Below are 24,509 nucleotides of genomic sequence, written 5' to 3'. Positions count from 1 at the left end.
AAAAAAAAAAAAAAAAAAAAAAAAAAAAAAAAAACATTTAGATCCTCTCATTAAACTAAATTTCATATCCAAGAGAGCTAATTAATCACTTACTTACAGTTTGACCTCTCTCAAAATTGCCTATTATTCCACAGAGACCTTGCCAAAATTAACATAGAGTTGTTACAACTAATAGGAATCCAATCATTTAATGACCAACAATGATTAGGGTTAAGTTATCAGCAATTGTTTTTGACCAAAGACAAACTGTGCACACGTGAATATGATATGAATAGGTTATTACTAAGAAAGAGATGGCAAAAGAGGATAAACTGATGAGAAAAGTTATATTCCTCTGCACGCGGCTGCCTACGCTTAGTATGCAAAGGTGACCATTCACGAGTAATACAGACAATAAATCGTACAGAGAGAAAAATGTAAATAACAGCATTAGAGTAGAAGCAGCAGTGAAAGAGAAGGCATTGGCATTTGACGTAAGGAATTAAGAGAGAGATGAAAAGGAGAAGGATGGAAGTAGAGTACCTTGAATGACGCAGGTAGCAAGCATACCGGAGACACCGCCATTAACAAAGGGCTTGACAGTGGGCCAAACAGCGGCGGACATGAGCTTCCAATCGGCAGCCATTGGTGAGAGCAGAGGAGGAAGCGGGAGTGGAGGATTCTCTTGTCGGGAAAACTAAAGGCCCAAACCGTTTCGTCCCTTTTCTTTCCCCATCCATCAATTATGCGCGCTATTACCATTACTCTATGCCTCTATTGTGTCTTATTATTTTTAATTCATTTCATTTTTTAGTATATAACAATTGGTTGATTCTGAATTGTATTTTTGTATTTAAAAAAAAAAAAGTGAAGAAATAAAAACAATAATAATAATAATAATTAAATAAATAAGAAAAAGTGAGGCCCCAGGCCTTCAGTATTACAACTCATGTAGCAGGTGAGCATCCAGTACAGCTATGCCCATGCATACTCATATAATTGATTGATTAATTATATACGACATAATTCAATTTAATCTTTTTAGGTATAAAAAAAATGTAGACAAATTTAATAAAAGATCTTAAAATAATATATAAAATTAGAGACTAAAATTCAAGCCCTAGTGAAATAAAATGAAATATATTATATCCAAAAACCAAGCTTACACACATCACATGGTCGCTCATCACTGGTTCCCTGGCGAAGGCGTTTTGTCACAACTACCCTCTTCATCTCCAAAAATTTCCATTTATGGGTTAGCTCGGAAGGGGTAAAATTGTCATAAGGTTTAATAAGATTGGAGGGAACGGGAGAGCGGGGGACCCATGGAAAGCCTGGCGCGCCTTCCCCTGTATTACAGTTGCGGATGCGAATCGGTTATCAAATCCGGTTTTGTTTCGCCATTAAAGCCTCTGCTTAAATCCGACACCAACTCCAACGTTGCTCTTCACTCTTCGCTCTATTCCTTGTTCCTACAACTCTCCGATCGCTGTCTCCGTTTTCTGTATTCACAGACGCAAGCTCACGTAGGGGAAGATGAGGGAGATCATAAGCATCCACATTGGACAGGCTGGGATTCAGGTCGGCAATTCTTGCTGGGAGCTCTATTGCCTCGAACATGGCATTCAGCCCGATGGTATGATGCCCAGGTACTGCTTTATCCATCTTCATCTCTCTACCCTTCCGCATTTCTATTCTTTCCCTTCTCATTCCCCGTCTTTAAAACTCGCTTTTGATTTTTTTTGTTTCCTACCGTTTCTGTTCTCTCTCATTTTGTGTCCTCGACGAATCTCGAAAGACTAAACACGTTCCTACCTTTGTCTTTAGTCTTGATCAAATTTGGGTATTTTGTGTGCTGCTTTGCATCGTATCTGAATCTGTTGTCTAATTTCTCATAGGGTCTTCTGGAGTTGATTCTTTTCTACAAATTTTTATAGCCCTAGGGACATTTTTCAAACGAATTCGACGACCAATTTGATATTTCGTTTATATTGGTGCCGAAGATTTATATGTGCGTGAAGAGTTAACCCTTGGCGGCAATTCTTTTTTCGTGTTTCGTTTTTCTTTTCACTTCTTGGGAGTCAAAATTAATTACATTAAACAATTTGAACTTCCGCTTTTTACCTATTAAATGAAAGCTTGTGTTTTCTTTTTCAGTGATACCTCCGAAGGTGTTGCACACGACGCTTTTAATACATTCTTTAGTGAGACCGGTTCAGGCAAGCATGTGCCTCGGGCTATATTTGTTGATTTAGAACCAACGGTGATTGATGAAGTTAGAACCGGAACCTACCGACAGCTCTTTCATCCGGAGCAATTGATATCTGGAAAAGAAGATGCTGCCAATAATTTTGCTCGAGGACACTACACAGGTGACTGCTGTTGATTTGTGGATTCTTAGTTGACCTTTTATTTTTTGTCACTCTGTTTGACGTACCTTTTATTTTATAGTTGGAAAGGAAATTGTAGATCTCTGTCTTGACCGGATCAGAAAACTGGCTGATAACTGTACCGGGTTACAAGGGTTTCTGGTCTTCAATGCTGTTGGCGGTGGCACTGGTTCTGGTTTGGGTTCATTGTTGCTCGAGCGTTTGTCAGTGGATTATGGGAAGAAATCAAAGCTTGGTTTCACCATCTACCCATCTCCTCAGGTACTGACGATTCAAATGTGAATTAACCAAAACATTTTGATTATTAAGAGGAAGAACCACTCGAATGGCCATTCTGGAATAATCAGGAAATTGTTGTTTGTCTCAACAATTTTGGGCTCTGATTCAATTGCAGGTTTCAACTGCTGTCGTGGAGCCTTACAACAGCGTTCTTTCCACTCATTCCCTTCTTGAGCATACGGATGTTGCTGTTCTTCTAGACAATGAAGCTATCTACGACATTTGTAGGAGATCTCTGGATATTGATAGACCTACATATACCAACTTGAATAGGTTGATATCTCAAATCATTTCATCCTTGACCACTTCATTGAGATTTGATGGAGCCATCAACGTGGACATAACAGAGTTCCAGACGAACCTTGTACCATATCCTCGTATCCATTTCATGCTCTCCTCATATGCTCCAGTTATCTCAGCAGAGAAGGCTTACCATGAACAGCTATCCGTACCTGAGATCACAAATGCAGTTTTTGAGCCTTCGAGCATGATGGCAAAATGTGATCCTAGGCATGGGAAATACATGGCTTGTTGCTTAATGTACCGAGGAGATGTTGTACCTAAAGATGTCAATGCTGCTGTTGCCACCATTAAGACAAAGCGCACCGTGCAGTTTGTTGACTGGTAAGTGGAAGAAATGTGTCTTGTTTATTTTGGGAAGTTTTAAAGCTTATCCAGGAAAATTAGGAGCCACTCTCAGTTGCCTCGGGGATAGTTTTTGGTAGTTCGTTTCTTATAGTAGCTTTTGAGAACTAATTTGTAGAATGATGGGGGTGACTTCTAAAAGTTGGATTATTATAGGTCGGGAATATGGAGATTACTAAGCTTCTGAAATAATCATTGACAAGCTGGTAGTAAAGGAAGAACAGCTTAGTTGATCTGTAAATATATAAACTAAAAAAAGACCATCAGAACTCGGGGAAAACAACCTTTAGAGAAAAGTAAATCTACCAAGTTCTGTCTCCCTTTCCCAATTAATAGATGAAATTTTTCTTGTCATATATCACGAAGAATAAGGAATTTGTTGATAGTGAGAGCACATTACTTCCAGGCATAGTCATCTCCATGTTCATTCTAGATTGGAGCAGGTTTAAGTTAAAGTTATCTTGGCGGATGCAAGATTTGGCCTCAAGGGCATTGTCATTTGAACATTAATTTGATTTTGGATTCTAGAAAAACTTGATAATGGATCTGTTTTGTAGGTGTCCAACTGGCTTCAAATGTGGTATAAACTACCAGCCTCCAACAGTTGTACCAGGTGGTGATTTGGCCTTGGTGCAGAGAGCTGTTTGCATGATCAGCAATAACACAGCAGTAGCTGAGGTGTTCTCTCGCATCGACCATAAATTTGACCTGATGTATGCAAAGAGAGCATTTGTTCACTGGTATGTCGGTGAGGGCATGGAAGAAGGGGAGTTCTCAGAGGCGCGTGAAGATCTGGCTGCTCTCGAGAAAGACTATGAAGAAGTTGGCGCTGAAGGTGCAGATGATGATGATGAGGAAGGTGAAGATTACTAAAGTGTGCATGGTACTATTATCCTGATAATTTCTTGTCTAGTTCAAAAGCCGGCCGTTTTCATTTCCATAAGCGAGTCTGTTTTGTCTTGGAGTTAATTTCCATTACGTATCTTTGTGGCTCTTTGTATGAAATCAGGAATATGTACGCCAGTGTTTCGACTGTAATTCTATCTTTGCTTGAGTTGTGGATGGATTGATATTGTAATAGACAATATCACAAGTTGTACATGTGTTTTTATAATATGAAAAAGTTGTACATGTATGAGCGCATTGGGTGCTGCCTGCTTGTTTGATTTTCTTTTGCCTTATCAGCTGCATTCAAATAGCGGTAGAAAGGGAATTAATTAAAGCGGGGTATAATCAACTTGGGCAGAATATCTGACCCACAGAATCAAAGGCATCATATGTAGTTCCTAAATATTCACTCATTCCATTCACTGCACACATAGGTATGGATGTTAGATCTAATTGCTCTGAATCACATGACATCTCTGCCACTTGTCTATCTTGGTGGGTCAGTAATGGATCAGGAGGCTCATCCATTTCCAAGTTCAACCCAAGAGGAAGATGCCACCACGAATGGCTGAACTGACGAAGACCCAGCACCTCAACTTCTCCACTGCAGGCGCTGCTCCAGTCTGCATTATCAAACGTCTTATGTATCTCTTGGTTTGTGGCAGTGGAGAAGGAGAGCCCAGAATGAGCACCCTCAATTTCAGTGATTGGACCGAGTTTGGTGGGGCTGGTTTTGGAGGAGCTTCGTTTCAAACTGATCTTTTGGTTGAGGAGATTTCTAATTTTGAAAGAGAGGGCGGGGGTGGATTTGAGATGGGTTGCGAAGTTGGTACGAGTATTGGCACCACGGAGGAGGCGGGCGGCTTCATCGTATGCTGTGGCAGCCTCTTCCGCTGTCTTGAAGGTTCCCAACCACATTCTGATATCATGGGTTGTGTCTTTGATCTCTGCCACCCATTTCCCAGAGGGCCTTTGTCTGACACCAACGAAGCTGCATCTACGAGATCTGTCCTTGCATTTCCCAACTTTGCTGCCTGAAACTGAAACCTCTTTATGCTGTTGTTTCTCAACTGAACCCTCCATCTGCATTGCAAAGTTTACGAATGGAATTGAGATTGAAGGAAGAAGTGATGGGCATTGGTTTTATAATGGCGGCATGAGGCATGAGGGCTTTAGGCTGTTAGCTGTTAGTGGTGTCCTCGTCTTTGTCTTCTTGTCAGCATGTCCGTTGATTTTATTTAATTATTGGGCTTATAAATGTAGTGCCCTTTTCGTCTGTATAATGGAAACCCAAATGGAGAATAATGAGTCATGACGGCAGTAAAGGGAGGAATTTGATGGGATGATTAACAGCTAATGGAAGGAGTTACCGACGTTGAATTTGAGGAGCCTGCGCCTACGCAGCCGCACGCCATACCATGAGTGGTCTGCAACTTCAGTTTGGAGTCCACTCTTCTTCCCTGGAAAAATCAAACAAACAAACACAACAAACTCGTGGAAGCACGACGTTAAGAATGAAAGTTTAATCGCAAAGTTGTCTGAACGTGCATTGTCTGACCTTGAGTCCACTTGTTTTATTTGCCCCAAAGCAATATCTACTAAGACTACGACAAGTCCAGGCATCCCTGTGTTACTTTTTTTCCACTCTCTAAGCAAGCCTTAAATAAATTTGAGTGAAATGTTCTTTTTTTTCTTTTCTTTTTTTTTTTTTTTTGGCTTCGAAAATTCTGTAATACAGACAGAGAAGAGGGAGACCAGGTAAAAGACGTCAAGTTTCTTTGCTAATTGGAAATAGAATTCAAAACAAATCAAGGAAACACAATCACGAAATTCATTTGATATATTCTGAAACTGCAATGAAAATTTATAACGACAATGATACTAGTTAATTGGACCAAAACAGAACTGTAAAAGATTGCCTCCGAGGCGACCTATCTCCCCGAAACTAGAAAAAAATCGTAACAAACCCACGTACTTAGAATTAAACGATGAAATATACACATTTTATTTAACACGAAGCAACGATGATTTTCACTATCATCAAATGACAGCATCTCTCTGCAAGGGACCAAACAAAACTCATGCTTGAGAGCATTTTTTGGCAAAGAATGGGGACGAATATAATTCAAACATAAACAAGAACAGAAAAGTGTGCCGCCCGGGGGCAGCGGCAGGATCCAGAGTCACCTTTGAGAGACTATGGGAGGATAGACTGCAAAGCAAGTTGGTGCTGGGGTTGCAAGTAGGACCAAGTTGAGGCTAAAGTGGAAGGCGGTAAACTCGGTTGCATCTGTCTCAACAAACTAGTCATTCGGCTAGCACTCTTCTCTGTTGCTACATCCTTTCCCGCACATAGAACCTGCACAAGTAAATACTCCCCTCGAGGAAAAAGAACGATGCACGAAGCATTGACCCAGGTTATCTAAACATGCACCAAGTAGCATCTCGCTGCTTATACAAAACAGATATAGGCAACGATCAACGACTTTGCACACAATTAATGTTGAAGGTCTCAAACCATCTTTTGGGCAGGATTAAAGAAAAACATTGAAAGCAACCACATTAGCATGTGTTTGGTTCTATTCAGCACAATCAATTGTCCGATCACATTTCTCAAATTGCTCTGAATATTAAATCCATTCGCTCTATGTAACAAAATCATAATGCAATAAAGAATACAGAATACAGTCAATCAAAGGGAGCAACTTACAGTAGTTCTCATCATGAAAATCATTTCCACCCACTCACTGAATTGGGTCATAAATGGCTCATTCTAAAATATGGCCAGCAAACACTACCCTAGATTCAATAACTACTCAAGAGATTGAGAGCACCCAGTTTAATGGTTAGAAGCAATTGTCGTTATCCTACCTCCCATTTTTATGTTCTCTTCCAGGCTTGTTACTGTTAAGTATGATCAATCGATTAAATACTAATTCCCAACTGACCTCGGCAAAAACTGCAACTATTTTGGGAAGATGTTGATTACTTGGACCCAAGAGTTCCATATCCGACCTGTATATATAAAATTAACTTAGTGCTATAATAGTTGGAATATAAGAAAGAAAATTCAAGTAAGAATTACAAGTACTACAATGGGGGAGGGAATATTGGCTCACAAACTTGCCTCTCCACCAAAGAACGAAGTTGGTCGAGCACAATTTTTGGTTCAACCCAGTCACCTTTTATTGGTAGGCAGTTTAACCATGGTGGAACAACCTGTCAAAACCGTACACAACTTATTGAGAATGAGAGACCACAATCAAGTATCCATTGAGTCCTGTAGAAATGTTGGGAGTAGTTTGTGATAAGCCTACTTGGAGCATGGATAGCAATAAAAGAAAAGAAATTGAGAATTTATTATCAGCATAAAGCAACTGAACAGGAGAAGTCCTAAGATAGTCAAGTTGCGTAAATTTACTCAACAGAAGTTCTAAAATAATCAAGTTGTGTACATTTACTCAGCAGAAGAAGTGAACATGCAATTCTTACTTGGGGCATTGCCCATACTCTCTCGGATAACAGCCAAGCTAGGGTCCTACACCTACAGTGTAAATAAATTTTTGGAAAAATTGAAGATTAGCTGAGCCGAATCAAAACTGCCGCTCCCTGGCTTCTGCAAGAGCGAACACAAATTCAATCGCCAAGTGCCTCGTTCCTTCGTCCAACGATTCAGCTTCTGCAATTTGCAGCATCAACCCCACTATATCCACTAATTGCCGCCTTAAGAACCTCGCCTCCGTCCCGGCCAATTCGATCAACAGTTCAAGTACCTCTTGCGCGGTTGCCTCCTGCCCGTTATCCAACGACTCCATTAGTGTCCGCGTCATCGGTCGCAGCAAATCCTGAAACCTGTCACGATCAGCAGAGTTGGACAAGCACTGTATGAAGCTGATAACAGCATTGAAGGACGCAATCTTCACATCGGTGCTTGGGGAGGCTGACGTCAAGCACTGCAAAAACACACCGTGCAAGTGCTTAATGTGGGGCACCAAGGTATCCCCAGTAGAATGCGAAAGCTGGGCAAAAATCAAGAAAGACGATTCCTGCAGCTTGAGGGAATCCGACGATACGCACTGAAACATGAACGGCAACCATTCTGGCCAGCCATTATCCGGCAAGATTCCGGAAGCCAGCTCGGAGACCGTATCACACAATTTCTTCGATATGGATTTGGAGTCCTCGCTTTGAATACATGAGAGGAGTATGGATTTGAGAGAGAACTGAGAGGAAGGATTTAGGCGAGGCCAGAGGTAGGAATAGTCGCGAGTTAGCTGCTTGCAGAGGAGAACAGCAGACATGGCACGGACCTCGGCTTGGGGAGAGAACTGAAGGAGATGAGCGAGCTTGAGAGAGAGAGAGAGAGAGAATCGGGATGGGTCTGCTTGCATAAATTGAAGACAAGTTGGGCCTGCGATATTGGTCGTTAGAGAGGACATAAGGTGGGAGAGAAGAGTTTGAAAAGGAGCACAAGGCAGAAGCTGGAAGAAGATGATAATTCTTAACAAAAGAAAGTTAGAAAATTTACCCTATTAGAAGGGAAGGTAGAAATAGGGATAAATAAATACATCTTTCATGGGAGATTTAGAATATATTCATTGGTCTAATGAATTTAAAATTTAATCTATTGATGATTCGAGGTCAAATTCAGTAACGCTAATGGGCGTGGGTTGTGAAAGGTGTATCGTGAATGGGTTTATTCCAAAAGTAAAAAGTTGACAATCCATTATTTATTCCCTTCTTTTTATATATTTCGAAGCTACGGACGGATGTGGGGGGGATGAGATCCCATTTTCGGCTGCATTCGCATCTCCCAACAACCGCAACCATTGAAGCCCTGTGATCCGATTCGTTCTCTTCCTGCAAATGGCGACGAGCTTCGTCCACTCTCACAGACCCGAGTTTCTCACCGTCGCCGTCGCTGCGGTTGCCATCGGCGTTGCTACTGCCTACTATTTCTATATCACCAAGAAATCTAAACCCCAAGGTTCTTATTCCTTCTCTTCCCCAATTCCTTCTACTCGGGCATTTTTGTTGTTTTGCTTGATTAAGATGCCGGGCTCCGGCTGTTGGATTTGGGAATACCTGGAATCATTTTTGCTGCTGATATCATCATTACCCTGCTGTTCGAGATGTTTCCGATTTTTACCGGGTTTTCTTTTTCTCTTTCTTATCTGTAGTTTCGTGTTATGCTAGGTTGCTTGGACCCTGATAACTTCAAAGAATTTAAGCTAGTTAAACGCAAACAGCTTAGCCATAATGTAGCGAAGTTCAGATTCTCTCTTCCGACGCCAACCTCAATCTTGGGGCTGCCGATTGGGCAGCATATGAGTTGCAGGTTTTATTCGATTTGATACTTCGTGGAGCAAAGATTTATCAATGGAATGTTAGGAGTCTTCAAACGATTTGTTGTTGTAAGTTATGATGTGCTTTTGTTCAGAGGAAAAGATAGCGAAGGTGAAGAAGTTGTGAAACCGTACACTCCAACCAGTTTGGATACAGATGTTGGATACTTTGATTTGGTCATAAAGGTATAGGCCTTGCCCTCCCAATGCGCAATAGCTTGCAGTTTTTCTTAGTGTGTTTAACCATCTGCCCAATTCTATCCATCCACCCATAACATTTGGTATTTTGGCATACAACTACTACAATATGCAGATGTATCCTCAAGGAAGGATGTCCCACCACTTTCGTGAGATGCGTGAAGGTGATTTCTTGGCGGTGAAAGGTCCTAAGGTATTGCCAATATGTCCTACAACTGCCACTACATTAGTAGAATTGAGATTTTCATTTTTTACTCTGTTAATTTGAACCTTGAACGGCTAACTCGGTCAGAGTGGATCTTAGTCTTGAGTATACCTTTTATTTTGTCAAGTGTTCGCATTCTTTTTGAAAGGTTTATGAGTGGTTATGAGTATTCGTATGGCTGGACTGGGTGTGAATATTTTGTGGCTGCTAGTTACTAAGATGGCGTTGGATGCTTTTTAGTTGTGTTTAAGCATTCTATTATTGAGTTTGAGGAGTTATTCTCTTTTGTTTGAATTGGTACGTTTACACAATTTTTTGGCTGGATTTTGGTTCTTTATTTGTTACTGTTGGGTGATTTATGGCTGGTTGAGTAATGTATATCGTTTGAGGAGGCATTGTTTTAACCACTCATCAAGTTTTAGAGTTTGAATTGGACGGAATAAAAAATTGAAGGCAAAGATTGACCGTTAAGGAAAAAAATCAGTCCTTTTGGGGGATTGGGATTCATAATAAAACATAAGGTTATATTAGAACTTCGAGGAGCGCATTGAACGGCCCAACTGTTTCTGGTCTCAAATTTTCTGTTTTGGAGGAGCGAGGTACTTAAAATATTTGATTTTTGACATTTGATGTGGGAAAATCTAAAACTGGGGCACGGGTTCTGGGGTCATATCTATTATTTATGGAGTGGGTCTCTGTTTGTGTGCGCGAGTGGTGACAGGGACGTTTCAAGTATGAAGCTAATGAAGTTGAGGCCTTTGGGATGCTTGCTGGAGGCACAGGCATAACTCCGATGTTCCAGGTATGGGTATAGGCATGGGCATGGGCTAAGTTTGAGCTTAAGTTTTGAGTAAGGATTGATTCGTATTTATTTTCTGTTTGTCCTATAAATAAGCAGATCCCATCAGCATTTCTGAACGTTTCTTTTTTGTGTTTTGAGGTTGCACGAGCAATACTAGAAAACCCAGTTGATCACACCAATGTGCATCTTATATACGCTAATGCTACTTATGAAGACATTCTTCTAAAGGTGCTCATTCTCCTCTCTTAAATTTGGATTTGGAAGGTACCCCACATTGAGATTTAGATATTGCCTTGCAAAACCGAACTGAAACCTTCTAGTTTACTGGTGTTTATAGGAAGAATTGGATAGTCTTGCGTCTAGGTTCCCCTCCCGCTTTTCTGTCTACTATGTGCTCGATCAGGTAACAACTTGGGGTTTTATAATTTTGGAAATATATTCTGCAGTTTCATGTCGTTTTACAATCTCTCTCTGCTCTGTACAGCCTCCTGAAGGATGGGATGGCGGCGTTGGCTTTGTGACTGAGGAAATGATACGACTACACTGTCCTGGACCATCCCCAAATGTTCGGGTGGGTATGCATGCTTTGCTTCATTCGTTTTTCTTTCTCTGTAAGAGAAAGTTTGTGCTAAAACCAGGCATTGTTCATTTTGCGACAGATATTGAGGTGCGGACCACCCCCCATGAACAAAGCTATGGCTGCTTACCTCAAAACTATTGGCTATACTTCCCAAATGCAGTTCCAGTTCTAATCCAACCAACCCCATTATTTACTCTCCTCTTTGCTTTACTTGCCCGATCTAATTCAATCTTCCCATCCCCATCCCAAAAGCAATTGAAGTAAATGTGTATGCAACAAACAATGATATGTTAAACCCAATATTTGGTATTGAACTTGATGTGATATGCAGACATACAGCTACTGGGTTCACATAAAAGAAAAGGTAAGGCAAGGAAAGAAGTTACAGAAAAGCAGCAATGCTGTCGCTCTCTCTGCTACCAACAATCCCACACTTTATGAGGCTCCCAATGGTGTTCCACATCAACTTTGCATCTTCCACTCTGTTTCCCTCTGCCAATTTCTTGTATAGATAGCTTTCGAAAGTCATTCTCTGCACATACTCGTTCCCACACATCTCCACCAATGCTTCCCTTCCGGCGTTGTCTCCATAGAACACTCTCTGCAACAGATCCAAGAACCTGAACGTCCCCACGTACTTGGCGTCCCACTCTCTCAGGTACTCTCTCTTCAGATCCCTTTCTCCGATCATCCTCTCCCCTCCTTCCGATGCTCTCACCACTGCCTCCCCGCACATTCTCCCGGATTTTGCAGCGAAATATATGCCTTCACCGGAACACTTCGTTACGTACCCTGCCGCGTCCCCGACCAGTGCCACCCGCCCTATCACTCGCCTAGCTCGCGGGTGCTCCGGTATTGGATGTGCCTCTACTTTAATCACCTTCCCTCCACTTATCTTACTCTTTGCCCTTTCCCTGATTCCTCTTTGGTACTGCTTTATGTCTTGCTTCGAGCACACCGTCCCCGTTCCCACCGCCACATGGTCGCACTTTGGAAATACCCACGCGTAGAAGTCCGGCGACACGTCGTTCCCTACGTACATTTCCGCCAGATTCTCGTAGTACTCCATTTTCTCCTCTGGCAATTTGATTCTCTCTTGGAACGCGATCGCGCACGTATAACCTCCGGCGTCTATCGACTTTGCCACTCGGCTATTGGCGCCGTCCGCGCCGATCACCACATCCACGGCCAAGGATCGCATAGAGTTTTCGGTTGTGTAATGCACGACGTACGGTGCGTTAGAGGAGGCAGGGACCTCGAGATTCAGCACGAGTCCGTGGATGATATTAGCGCCGATGGACTGGGCGCGGGCGCGGAGGAAGGAATCAAGCACTTCGCGGCGCAGCATGGGTATGAACTCATGGGCTTTCAAGGTTTTTCCGAAGTCGACGGCGATATTCGAAGGGGAGATGATTTTCATACGAGTAACATGGCGATCTATGAGATGAGCAGGGATGTCAAACTCGCTAAGCATGCAGAGAGGAAGAGCGCCGCCGCAGGGCTTGGCAGACGATGGGCTGCGCTCGAACAGGTAAGTCTCGACGCCACCAGCTGCCAGAGCTTCGGCGGCAGAAGATCCCGCAGGGCCACCGCCGATGACGGCCGCTCGGAGCTTGCGGCCGAGGAGAGGTGCAGTGTGGGATTTAGAGGAGGCGATGACAAGGGATGGGGAGCGTGAGGAGGAGGGAGAGCGTGTTGTAGCTACTGGAGAAAGGGGGGAGAATACCTGGAGGCATTGGAATTGGAGCGCCATTGAAGGGAGAAAGATCTGGAAATGAAGGCGGAAGGATTTAGGGTGAGATCTTGGTGGGGTTTGGTTTTATTTAATGGGAGGTTATTTTGATTTAGTGGATGGCCACTTAACTTAGCAGTGTACAGAAAACGACATTGGATTTTGTTTATCCACTTAGTTAAAACGGGAATGGAGTACAAATCACGTGCTCCTCCTCCAAAATGGGCTATTTTAATTCCATCTACTTCGCATGCTACTTGTCGTGGTGTATGTAGCCGCAGGGGAATCGCGCCATTGAGACAGGACACGAGGACTGCATACAGCAAAGCGCAGTATAAGCAGCCGACCCATTCCTCGCCCTCGTATTTCAAATTTGTATGCTTCGTGAGTGGTAGAGAGGATTAGATACTCAAATAGAAATACATGTTAAGCTATATTCACTCAGTTGGGACAGAAACGTGAAGGCCTGAACTTAAAGTGATACATGAATTAGGTCATTGTATCGTCTAGCTTACATACACCTCTCTATTCCAATTTTTTTAAATAAATATTTATATATATGCCGTAATTTTCAGATGGAGGTGCGGAGTGGCGTATTCAGAAGATTGCTTGGGCCGCCTGTTACTAAAGTCAAATGTATTAGGCGATCAATGCCCAAGACAACCAAAGTTTGAATTTGTTACAATAAACAATTTCAATAATTAACTTATTTATTCTTCTATTTCAAAAGGAAACTTTCGATTTCCGCAGTCTTCGATGACTTTTTTCTTTATCTCAATTCTCAGCTACGCGTATAGTGCCTCGTCTTCCGGTTATGTTGTGGAACTGGAAGCTTCCCATTTTCCTCCACGTGGAGACTAATGTGTTTTTGGAAATTTATGCACATTAATATATATATCATATGATAAATGTGTCAAGTATTTGATTTGTGGGTAGCATTTAATTAAAGAAAAAATAAAAAATAAAATTAGTTTTGGAGAGAAAAGAACCCTTTCACACCCCCTATCTCGAGTCTTAACCAAATTGTTCAATTGCTTACCGAACCCATGTATTATTATTATTATTCTCAACAAACCCACCTTCAAATGGTTGGTATTTAAGTATTATTTGACAATGAAACATAACATAATTAATTTGTCAACATTTTTAATTAATATATTCAGAAAATTAAAATATGAAAACCTCCTCTATGATTTTAGTCTCCTTAGAAAAAGGCAACCGGAAGCCCCAAAGTCAAGAATTGAAAGGAAGAAAAGTCTATTCCACCACTGAGCTTCAAAGTTTATATAATCTATAAATCTATATCAACGTTACCAATATCTTCTATTTCCATCCTCCCTTTCTCATTTCATACCATTTTTCTTTTTTTCTTTTTTTCTTTTTTGTTTTCATCGCGTCGCCTGTCTATGGCGGAGCACCAAAAGATATATCCACTCCACGACGTTCCACTCCACGACGTCGAGGCACCGCCCATGCCGGCTCCCACTGACCCCTTGGTGCCGCATGGAACAGAAAAATCCGACGCCGGCCCGCCGCGTACTGCCGAGGCCACTGTTCTATATCCACCCTTTCGGCGGACGATCCCGGTGATGCACTCCAAGCCACCGAAGAAGAGACGAAGCTGTTGCTGCAGGTGCCTGTGTTGGACGATTTCGATTTTAGTTCTACTACTGGTTTTGATCGGAATCGTGGTCGGAATCCTGTACCTGGTGTTCCGGCCGAAGCTTCCGGAGTATTCGATCGATAAACTGCAAGTGACGCAGTTCACGCTGGGTGGAAACGACCGGTTGGACGCCACTTTCAACCTGACGCTGACCACTACGAACCCTAACAAGAAAATCGGAATCTATTACGAAGGAGGGAGCCACATAAGCGCGTGGTACATGGAAACGAAGCTGTGCAAAGGGGCTTTGCCGAAGTTTTACCAAGGCCATCGGAATAGGACGGTGCTTAACGTACCGTTGGTGGGAGTGACGGAAAACGCCACCGCGCTTTTCACGACGCTGCAGCAGGAGCAGCAACAAACCGGCAGTATTCCGTTGAATCTGAATGTGAGACAGCCGGTCAGGATAAAGCTGGGTAGCTTGAAGCTGATGAAGGTGAAGTTCTCGGCAACCTGCAGACTGTTGGTTGACAGTGTTTCAGCCAATAACGACATCGTCATTAAAAACAGTAGCTGTAAGTTCAAGCTCAGACTATAAAATTATTTATTTATTTATTACTACTCGCATTTTTCAGTTTTTTATTCTTTTTAGTATATTCATGTTTTCCTGTATATTAGAATTTACTCGAAATAAATGGTGTTGGAGAGAGATTTGGATTTTGTTTCCCTACGCGCTACATTTATTTATTTATATCACCATATTTGAATAACATTACCGTTCAGTATTCAATATTTAATATTCCATCAAATTTTAGGCATTCAATTCTAGTAGACTCAATTATTTAAGGATATTTATATTCTTTTATATCCATATTTATAACAAAAAATAGGACGACGGTGATTGTGGTTGAGGAAAATAATAGAAATAAATTCCCTCATATTAGAATTTCATTCCACGCCATCTAAAATTTATTACCTCCTTCACTCGAGTTAAATTTTAAACAAGAGTTTGAGCAATTTGTTAATAATTTTAATCCAACTAAACTAATTAATTAATATAAGTATTTTCTACCTGATTATTGTTATGTTAATTCAATATTTGGCAATGTATTAAATTACTAAACACAGTAAAAAGATTTGAATATACTCTTACTACTCTCAAACATCACTTCCACCACACTAATATTTTTTTTTTTTTAAAAAAAACCCCCACAATTTCCTGGTTGGCTAAGTTACAAGTGTCATAACATGACTTTGAAAGTTTATCTTTTATATTTGTGATTTAGAATTTGTTTATAATTTGGTCGGTCTAATTGTTTTATTTAAACTCATAAAACACCCAATCACATTATTAAATGAACACACTTTTAAGCAACGGATATTTCCGAAACGAGTAATGCATTTTAGTTTATGATTGAGTAAATAAAAAAAAGTGAATATTTTCATTAGGTAGAAGCATTTGTAAAAGTCTTGGGTGGCTTACTTGGTGCCAATAGATGAAGGGACAAGCGTTTCTTTGTCCCTTAAAAAAAAGGAAAAAAGAAAAAAAGAAAAAAAAGCGGAAAAAAGGGGAATTGCCGAAGGATATGGGTGTGTGTTCTTCTTTGCCCTGCCCTCGCTAGTCGCTATATAAATTCTATTTCCCTCTCTGCTTCCGCCAACTTCTTTTTTCTGCTCTCCATCTCACACTCCCACTGCCTGCTCTGCTCTGCTCCAACCTCTCCTTCATAAACCCTAACACCTACTCCCTCCTCTATTGCCCACTTCTCTCTGCTCTCCATTCCACTCCTCACTCTTACTCCGCCTCTTTCTTGGAATTTGCTGCTCACAATGGTGATGGTGGAGACCCAGGTTGCCGACGATACCCAAGAGACCAATGGCTGCAAGTCTCCATGGAAGACCCCACCCGCGGTTGATGGGAAGGACACGATGCTCCTGTAATGGGAGCTGATTCTTGGCCTGCACTCGCTGACGCGCACCGCCCCAAAACTCTAGATGCTACTACGTCTGCCAACTCTTCTCATTCAGGGGAGCTTTCAGGTGGAGTAGCTCTTCACTCTCCGTCTTCAGGACCTCAGGTTAACTTCCACACACCCATAAACGCATAAATCACATTTTCTGTGATTCATATCTTCTTTCACTTATTACAGACTACCAACCTTGCAATGTCACCTACTTAACGACTCCCATTGTTTAGTTTGCAATACAAAATTTGATAGTTTGCAATACAAAAGCTCAAAGGAACGACATTCTTTAAGAAACTAAGATATATATGACGTAAAATTCAATCATTGAATAACCCGGCAAAGTCCACCTCCATTAACTATGAAATCTCGTCCGTGACTATTTTGACATTCCTGCCACTTATTGACGTAATATATCCAATTTATTTTATTTTTCCTCTTGAATATAATTAAATGGAGAAGTGTGGCGCTTTCAACTAGGGAGGATGTGTACAGAAGTCACCCGCCTCTCGGAATCCTAGTTATTCACACAAGAATTCCCAATCACATCATCCAAAAGCAGGCTCTAAGCGCAACCCAAACGGTGCTGTGCATGCTTCAGTTCCATTACCTTATCATCAGCCACCAATGCCTCCACTTTTTCCACCCATATTACATCCTCCTCATCTCGCTGTTCCGGGATATGCTTTTCAGCCTCGACCTGTAGCTGGGGTTGAAGTACACATGGTTAAGCCTGGCAGTGAGACATCAGGACAAGCTTTTGTTCCAACTGTCGAGCCTCCACCACGAGGTGATCCAAGTGGTTATGTTGTTGGTGTTCATAATAGAAGACCTTACATGCAAGAATCTGGTATTCGTTGGAACCATGGCTGGCATCATCAACGGGGATTTAATCCAAGAGACAACATTTCCATGCAACATAGTGCTGGACCACGCCCTTTCGTACGCCCACAGCTTTACCCTCCAGCTCCTGGCTTCATGGTTGGTCCAAGTTTTCCTGGTAATTATGCCATCCTAATAACCTTTCAAGTATCTTAAGATATGTCATTCTAATCTTAACCTCCTCTTCCTTCCTTATTCTATTAGTACAAAAATCTGTCACACTAATATTTAGACTGCTCGAAATTTAAATATGTCCTGTTATGTTGTTGGACTATGCTCACATGAATTTATTAGTTGCATTAGTTACCACCAAAGACTTCTATGTTATGCAGGACATGGACCTATGTACTATGTTCCTGTTCCACCTCCTGATGCAGTTGGGAGACCTCCTCAGTTCATTCCGCACCCTCTTAATGCAAGGGCTTCAATGCTTCCCCCGGATATGCTAGCACTTCGGGACAATCTAGTAAAGCAAATTGAGTATTATTTTAGGTAGGTCAACCATTAATCTAGAAAGAGATTTCCTCCTTTGTTGAGAATTTTGAGACTTTGATGCTGGTATACATTAGAATTGCCGCTTGTTAATATTATTCCTTCTATGTATTCTGTCTATTTATTCAGTGTTGAATGCGCTTGTTAATATTATTCCTTCTATGTATTCTGTCTATTTATTCAGTGTTGAATGCTTTGTTGCACCTGAAATATGCAATATTTGTGCTTAACTTTTCGTCTTATTTTGAGTGGACTTTTCTTTTATTACACTTAGACTAGTATTTTCATTTCTATTGAATGTAGCCTTGTTATTTATATTTTCATTTGGCCTTCTAATATCAGTTGGAGCAGCTCTTTGACAGCTCCCTCGTGGGTTGAGTATTACTCATCTATTTGTAGCTCTCCACTTATCAATGGATATTTTCTCGTTTCTTATCTAAAATATTTGCCGTCAACTTATCCTGCATTTTCCTTATATTTTGGTGCAGCGATGAAAATCTGAAGAAGGACCATTACCTAATATCTTTGATGGATGACCATGGATGGGTTCCAATATCAGCCATTGCGGAATTCAAAAGGGTATTGTTAAATATTTGTTGGTGTTTCAGAAAATGTAATAAGCCTTTCTTTTTTCCATCTAGAAGATCTTTTCCATGGGTTCATGATATATATTGTCGTGATAGAATGGAACACACTGCGGTATACTGATAGGTTCAAAAGCTGTTCCTTGCCAATATTTTATGCTTAGAGATTTCACATTTCAGCTGTCATGTTATATCCATTTGAAGAATTATTCAACGTTAACATTTTATTGGAAATTTGGTTCCAGGTTAGGAAAATGAGCACTGACATTCCATTTATCCTTGATTCTCTTCCCTTATCTGCAAATGTTGAAGTTCAGGTATTTATTATTATGCTTTATGGCTTTTGTTGTTCATTTCTGTATTTATGGAGCAAAAGCAATTCATATGAAATATTTTGGGAAACATAGACAGAGAAAATTTGACGACAATAGGTTCTATTGTCTTACAACTTTTATTTTATCCGCGTTTAACTTTGTCCTTTTTAATGGGACCCTCTTCCTTTTATCTGATTTACTCTTTAGAATATTTTAAATTTATATGGAAGCTATATTGTTGCCTATTTCTTCCCCCTCTTAAATGAATGCAGAAAATTTTCAGTCGGCTTGAAATCACTGTCTTATCTATTCATTTTCATCTAAAATAATGTTCAGTCAAATAAATATGTTTTAAAACAACCCACTCGTTTCCTCCAGTCATTTTATGTTTGATTCTTGACGTAGAAGGGATGGGAGCACATGTTTTTTCTTCTTCTTCTCCTCCTCCTTTTTCTTGGGATTTGTCTGTAGTTCAAATCATCCAATGAAATGCATGGTGTGAAAACCTTGAGACTGCAAGGATTCTAGTGCTGCAGTTAGAATGATGAAATTTAAAACTATTGACTTTTTGCAGCACCCTTTGTAATGGTGTCGTGATGAGAAAACCTATCTAACTAGGATGCTGTCCTGTTGATTGGTATCTGAAGTTCACAGTTTTTATTTGTTTCAGATTTAACTTTTAATTTGTATTTCCTAACTCTTTTCTGAACGTATGCTGCAATTAAATATCTTTACCATTCTTACTCTCATTTTCGATAGTGGGATTGTTGGGATGGCATACTGGTTGCATTTTGAACTTGTACAAGCATTCGATTTGTCTAAGTTATGTCAATGAATGAAACATTTCTCCTAGTGTTACTAAGGTTTTATTTCTTTTGGAGTCGCAGCATCATTTTTTAAGTCAGGTGTGAACCACGATAATTAAGATAGCAAATTGATGCTGGACAGTGGTAAGGAAGAGAGTAGAAAGATGAAGAGATAGGAGAAGAGAAAAGTGTCCTTTTGATGAATCTGGTATTTGAGAATCTGGTTGGTCCTTTTCCATGTGAATGAACTTTGGAGATCCACATTTTTAGCGATGAGATTGTGGATTGTGTTCACCAGCTTCTATTAAGCTAGTCACTTGGTTTGAAGAGGATGTGCAGATAGAGCAGAGGTGACAGCGTTTTGCTAGGGATCTAATAATAAACCAGAAAGTATTCATTTGAAGTTGAGGCAGATTGGTTTGATGCGTACTTGAATAATGTGGATTTCAAATATCAATGAGGTGATTCATGTAGCAAAATCATAATCCATTACATTCATATGCTTAAAACAGTGGGATAATATTGTGACACGTATATTGGACTTGGCCCACTTAAATAACCTCTCAATACGAACGAAGTGTATTCAAAGTAATTCCATCCATGCTCTGGCGAAAACTCTTCAAATTCAAATTCAATCGAAGAAGAAAGATATACAAAGCTTTTAGTATCTTAAGATCAAAATGTCACCTTTCTATCCTCCCTTTCACCTATTTTACCCTAAAACAAATATTTTGCTTCACTCCTTTGGATCCAGATATAGGTTTAACCGGAGAAGTTGTTCACTTGACAAAGAACCCCACACCATACGGTGACGTCTATGAGATTGATTTCGAGGTAAGTTTGAGTGGAGTGGAATCAATTATTCTACTAGTGGATTTGAGTATGGAGGTTGTTGTTTTTTAAGATTCTTTTTCTGAATCTTACTGAGGTAATAGGATTAACTTGCACGAAGATAATTTTCCCTTATTTGCTGACGATGGTTCTTCCAAAGCTTCTTTTTATGGGATAATTATTCTTGCAAAGCAGAGGAGTTTTTTTTTTGAGGAGTTATGTGCACATTTGGCTTGAAGTTTAGAGTGTGATGGAATCAATCTTTTTGGTATTGAGAAGCTTTCTGATTTTGTTGCATCAAGATGCTTTGTGGTTGCTTCTTAAAAGTTTTTTTTTTGTTTGTTTATTGGTGATCAGTTCTTGATTTTCGTTCGAAGATTTGAAGTAGCAATCATGGAGAAGGCCTTATTCATAGTTTCACCATTCTTTTGCAAGCTCTCTTATTGGTTCTTTAAAGTTTTCAGTCATAGATATTAGAAAAGATAATCTCTATATGGTCGTATTTTCTGTTTGTATTATTTCCTTTTAACCCCCTTTCATCTGTCGAACTTTATATTTTTGAAGTTGTTTCTTGTTAAAAAGAATATTCATAAGTAAATCATATATTAAAAATGAACTTGAAACTACGTAGGCTCGTAATAAAACATAATTTATTTTACTTTACCTTACAAACCTTAATCTTCTGTAGGGTGATAAGGTGCGAAAACGTGATGAATGGTTGAAGTGGATTCCAGTTCCTGAAGACTCTAAATCAACATTAAGTGTTGAGACTTCATCCAATCTGGTGTATGAAACTACTAACTCTTTGGTGGACGAGAATGCTTCAGATTGTTGTAGAAGGCTGGCGTCCAATCATAACATCAATTCTTCACTACCTCAGGGTTGTTCTCTGGAGCAGCTCTCAAGCAGGGACAGTCTAGAAGTAGCAAATCTAGATCTAGTGGAAGGTGATAGTTTGATTGTTCAGCTTGATGATGGAATAAAAAAGTATTGTGATGAACGTATTAGTTCAAGTGGGAGGTCAATTTAATAATCATGTGTTGGTTTTGTGCTGATTATAACTTTGTTCAGAACATTCTCGTGGAACTGTGCCGCCTCATGGCATAGAGTTTTCATCTAATGTTGGTGCACAGAATGTTCATGACCTTCCGAGCCAATTTTCAAGCACTTTCATGCTTGATGAAGAGCTAGAGATTGAACAGAAAGCGATAAAAAAGGATGATTTGACTTCAAGTGGAAGGTATATTATTGATTCTAGCTTGATAATTTTTATTCGATCTTTCCTTGTAGCGTCACTGCTAGCAATATATTTAATAAATATAACCTTTTGCAAATTATTTGTAATTTCTGTGATTCTGTCCATACCTCTCCCACCAGAAAAAAAAAAAAAAAGAATAGAATATAATAAAAAAAGGTCCTGTCAATATATTTTGATCCACGTTTGTTTCTTCATTGTTCTTGGTCACTTGGTGAAGGAATTTCAATTTCTTAGTCTCACTTTGTCAAAGACTTCATTCAAATCACTCTAAGACATCCTTTTGTTGGGAAAACAAAAGGTTTGTGTAGCTTTCTTTTGGAAAAAATTAGAAGGATACCAGGGGATTTTACAGGGTTAGAGTTTTCTAGATGCTGTTTCTTTGCTTTTTCTTACATATGAAGGTGTTTTCTGTTAGGAATCACGACTCTCCACAATGGTATGATATTGTCCACTTTGAGCATAAGTTCTCATAGCTTTGCTTTGGGCTTCCCCAAAAGGTCTCATACCAATGGAGACAGTATTCCTCACTTATAAACCTATGATCTTCCACTAAATTAATCAAGGTGGGACTAACTCCCAATAATCCTCAACATTTTCCTCTTAAACTCTAGGGACTTTTGTTACTATCTGGCCTTCATTTTTTCACACTTGGAGTGCTTTTCAACCATTTTTTGGATGCTTGGGAGACTTTTTGTCTTCCATTATTCCCTTCCTAATGAAAGCCTCATCTAAAATCTGTCTCTTTCGCACTCATACAAATTCTTCAATTTCTTCCATCTCTAATTTCTCCTTTTCTTCCCTACATACCTTCCATCAAGTCTATATTTCCTCCTTTTCTCTAGTCTATATTTCCTCTCTCATTTTGTTGTCATGCAGACTTTATTGTGCAAAATATGATCTACCTGGATTGCAACAATGTTGTTTGGCATGATAGAATACATTCTTGCTAGGTTGTTTAGTGTAGATTTAATATTATTAAATCTTTTGTTACAATATGGTGTCTCAGTTTTTGTTACTACAATTCCTTTTTGGTCAATTCACAGCCCTTTTTTATAAACTTTCCTGGCTCTTTTGGTGGATAACTTATCTATACTTCTGCTTATATACTTTCTTTCTTTAAACGAGATTGTCGCCTCTTGGGAGAAAATACAACAGCTTGTAGTTATAAAAAAAACTGGCGTAATTGTTGGTTACGATGAAGTATTGGCTAGTCGGCGCAATAACCAAAAAGCTATTCTATTAGGAATTTACTACACCATGGACTGTCTGATAGATAATTAATATATTTCTTGGTCATTGGATATTAGTATTTGACCAGTATATTATAGAAATGGTTCACATCAGTGCTTGTATTAGTTTGAATAGGTTATTTCTAGAAGTCTTAGGAACAGTATAATCTTTTGCAGATAGAGAGATAGCTACTGGTTGGCTATTCATTCATGATTTTTGATCGTTTTCCCGTACATGCGCAGATATATATCTTGACTCTCTATACAATGGATCAGTTCCATTGATGTGGTGATACAATTTGTAGAATGTTCAAAGCTTGTTTTTTGTTCTCATTTTCTTAATCTTTGTTGTATCATCTACCAAGGATTGACGAAGCTGATGATGAGATTGCTGTCAATGATCAAGATGTTCAGAGACTTATTATTGTCACGCAGGTAGATGTTATTAGGGAAAATGATTTGCTTCCATGTCTAGCAACTGCTGCTCACTTAATAACATTAATCTTGCATTTTTATACGGACATTAGATGAAGAGCAAATCAGAATATTCATGTCATCCTTTTATATTGTTATTAGCTGTTGCTATATGAACCTTGATATGGTAGCTAATTAAATGAATATAGGATAATTTGTTCTTTGAAACGGATTCAATGCCCAGATACTGTCTTTGTTTATTTGTGTTTTATGAGACTGTATCCCCCTTAATGATGTCAAGTCTCGAATTCCTTTTCTAGTGCATGTATGAATAGTTCATGTCCTATTTCATTTCTTGTTTGGATTTGTTTTTAATTTTTTTCCTCCATAATTGCCTTGCAGATTAGTGCCATCAAAGAAAGGTCTACAAATGGAGGCAAAGAATCAAAATCAATATCTAAAGAGCTTGCTTCAACAATAAACGATGGCCTTTACTTCTACGAGCAAGTTGAGAATCTACCATCCTTATTTTGTTTTATGCAATACTTTCACTCAATTTTGAATGATCGTTGAATTGTTTTAACATCAAAGGTACTGGAAAACAAGAGATCTAATCGAAAAAATAGCAAGTGCAACTTAGAGAATAGGGAAGTAACCTCAAGATTATCTAGCAGTGCTTCAGGATCATCGAGGTCAAAGCCTAGTGAAAATTTTGCTGGAAACTGTGGCTTGGATGAAATCGGGAATGCTAGTCCCAGGAAGAAACAAACTAAAACCTTCCCTAGACAACACTCATCACTTAAGCAACGCTTTTTCTCCAGCAACTTTAGAAATCATGGAACGAGTCGGACCTCTCTTGGCATTGTAGCAGGGAGCCCACCTAGTAATTCTGTAGGTTTTTTCTTTGGTTCTACTCCTCCTGAAAACACAAGGTTAGTCTGAAAGAGCCGCTACCTGTGTATAAAATATCATACTCAAATTGTTCCACCGCCCAACGCCCCCCCCCCCCCCCCCCCCCCCCCCCCCCCCCCCCCCCCCCCCCCCCCCCCCCCCCCCCCCCCCCCCCCCCCCCCCCCCCCCCCCCCCCCC

General features: G+C 40.0%; 7 protein-coding genes across 13 annotated transcripts in view; 4 read left to right on the top strand and 3 right to left on the bottom strand.

Moving 5' to 3' along the window:
* Positions 1-1,292: 1,292 nt before the first annotated feature.
* LOC111448780 (tubulin alpha-3 chain) lies at positions 1,293-4,444 on the top strand. The gene is made up of 5 exons (XM_023088520.1): positions 1,293-1,628; positions 2,137-2,351; positions 2,431-2,630; positions 2,764-3,272; positions 3,851-4,444. The coding sequence occupies exons 1-5, from the start codon at positions 1,516-1,518 to the stop codon at positions 4,164-4,166; spliced, it is 1,353 nt and encodes a 450-aa protein (XP_022944288.1). The 5' UTR covers positions 1,293-1,515; the 3' UTR covers positions 4,167-4,444.
* A 66-nt stretch (positions 4,445-4,510) lies between these two features.
* LOC111448784 (ethylene-responsive transcription factor RAP2-11-like) lies at positions 4,511-7,176 on the bottom strand. 3 transcript variants are annotated; one of them, XM_023088529.1, is made up of 3 exons: positions 6,369-7,176; positions 5,740-5,908; positions 4,511-5,641 (listed from the first exon to the last, which is right to left on the bottom strand). In XM_023088529.1, exon 3 carries the CDS (start codon positions 5,268-5,270, stop codon positions 4,527-4,529), a length of 744 nt encoding a protein of 247 aa, XP_022944297.1. In that variant the 5' UTR covers positions 5,271-5,641; positions 5,740-5,908; positions 6,369-7,176; the 3' UTR covers positions 4,511-4,526. The 3 variants fall into 3 exon arrangements, with proteins under 3 accessions (XP_022944297.1, XP_022944298.1, XP_022944296.1); XM_023088530.1 differs by having other exon boundaries at positions 5,740-5,806; XM_023088528.1 differs by having other exon boundaries at positions 4,511-5,908.
* A 137-nt stretch (positions 7,177-7,313) lies between these two features.
* Positions 7,314-8,651, bottom strand: LOC111448783. Of its 3 annotated transcripts, none has more exons than XR_002711479.1 (2): positions 7,674-8,651; positions 7,314-7,400 (listed from the first exon to the last, which is right to left on the bottom strand). XR_002711479.1 is itself a non-coding variant. In XM_023088527.1 (2 exons), the coding sequence occupies exons 1-2, from the start codon at positions 8,277-8,279 to the stop codon at positions 7,775-7,777; spliced, it is 381 nt and encodes a 126-aa protein (XP_022944295.1). In that variant the 5' UTR covers positions 8,280-8,651; the 3' UTR covers positions 7,370-7,774. The 3 variants fall into 3 exon arrangements, 1 of the variants encoding a protein (XP_022944295.1); XR_002711478.1 differs by having other exon boundaries at positions 7,370-7,461; XM_023088527.1 differs by having other exon boundaries at positions 7,370-8,134; positions 8,259-8,651.
* Positions 8,652-8,899: 248 nt separating this feature from the next.
* On the top strand, positions 8,900-11,703 carry LOC111448782 (NADH--cytochrome b5 reductase 1-like). 3 transcript variants are annotated; one of them, XM_023088523.1, is made up of 9 exons: positions 8,912-9,168; positions 9,378-9,519; positions 9,622-9,712; positions 9,840-9,917; positions 10,651-10,731; positions 10,870-10,959; positions 11,069-11,134; positions 11,216-11,306; positions 11,391-11,703. In XM_023088523.1, exons 1-9 carry the CDS (start codon positions 9,048-9,050, stop codon positions 11,573-11,575), a joined length of 945 nt encoding a protein of 314 aa, XP_022944291.1. In that variant the 5' UTR covers positions 8,912-9,047; the 3' UTR covers positions 11,576-11,703. The 3 variants fall into 3 exon arrangements, with proteins under 3 accessions (XP_022944292.1, XP_022944291.1, XP_022944293.1); XM_023088525.1 differs by having other exon boundaries at positions 8,923-9,168; positions 11,216-11,302; positions 11,391-11,562; XM_023088524.1 differs by lacking the exon at positions 11,069-11,134 and having other exon boundaries at positions 8,900-9,168.
* LOC111448779 (geranylgeranyl diphosphate reductase, chloroplastic-like) lies at positions 11,598-13,330 on the bottom strand. The gene has a single exon (XM_023088519.1). The coding sequence runs from the start codon at positions 13,062-13,064 to the stop codon at positions 11,694-11,696; it is 1,371 nt and encodes a 456-aa protein (XP_022944287.1). The 5' UTR covers positions 13,065-13,330; the 3' UTR covers positions 11,598-11,693.
* Positions 13,331-14,372: 1,042 nt separating this feature from the next.
* LOC111448748 (NDR1/HIN1-like protein 6) lies at positions 14,373-15,438 on the top strand. The gene has a single exon (XM_023088472.1). It carries the CDS (start codon positions 14,450-14,452, stop codon positions 15,242-15,244), a length of 795 nt encoding a protein of 264 aa, XP_022944240.1. The 5' UTR covers positions 14,373-14,449; the 3' UTR covers positions 15,245-15,438.
* Positions 15,439-16,250: 812 nt separating this feature from the next.
* Positions 16,251-24,509, top strand: part of LOC111448734 (la-related protein 1A-like) — an 11,451-nt gene continuing 3,192 nt past the window's right edge. Inside the window, 11 exon segments of the mRNA XM_023088451.1 lie at positions 16,251-16,570; positions 16,573-16,724; positions 17,091-17,610; positions 17,825-17,984; positions 18,473-18,563; positions 18,814-18,885; positions 21,208-21,466; positions 21,591-21,759; positions 23,372-23,441; positions 23,823-23,927; positions 24,012-24,352. Of these exon segments, the coding sequence (XP_022944219.1) occupies positions 16,477-16,570; positions 16,573-16,724; positions 17,091-17,610; positions 17,825-17,984; positions 18,473-18,563; positions 18,814-18,885; positions 21,208-21,466; positions 21,591-21,759; positions 23,372-23,441; positions 23,823-23,927; positions 24,012-24,352 (2,033 nt within the window). The 5' untranslated portion in view covers positions 16,251-16,476.

This window comes from Cucurbita moschata, unplaced genomic scaffold (assembly GCF_002738365.1).
Source record: "Cucurbita moschata cultivar Rifu unplaced genomic scaffold, Cmos_1.0 Cmo_Scf00010, whole genome shotgun sequence".
Taxonomy (NCBI): Eukaryota; Viridiplantae; Streptophyta; class Magnoliopsida; order Cucurbitales; family Cucurbitaceae; genus Cucurbita; species Cucurbita moschata.
Note: the sequence above shows the minus strand (reverse complement) of the source record. Positions and strands in the feature narration are given on the sequence as shown.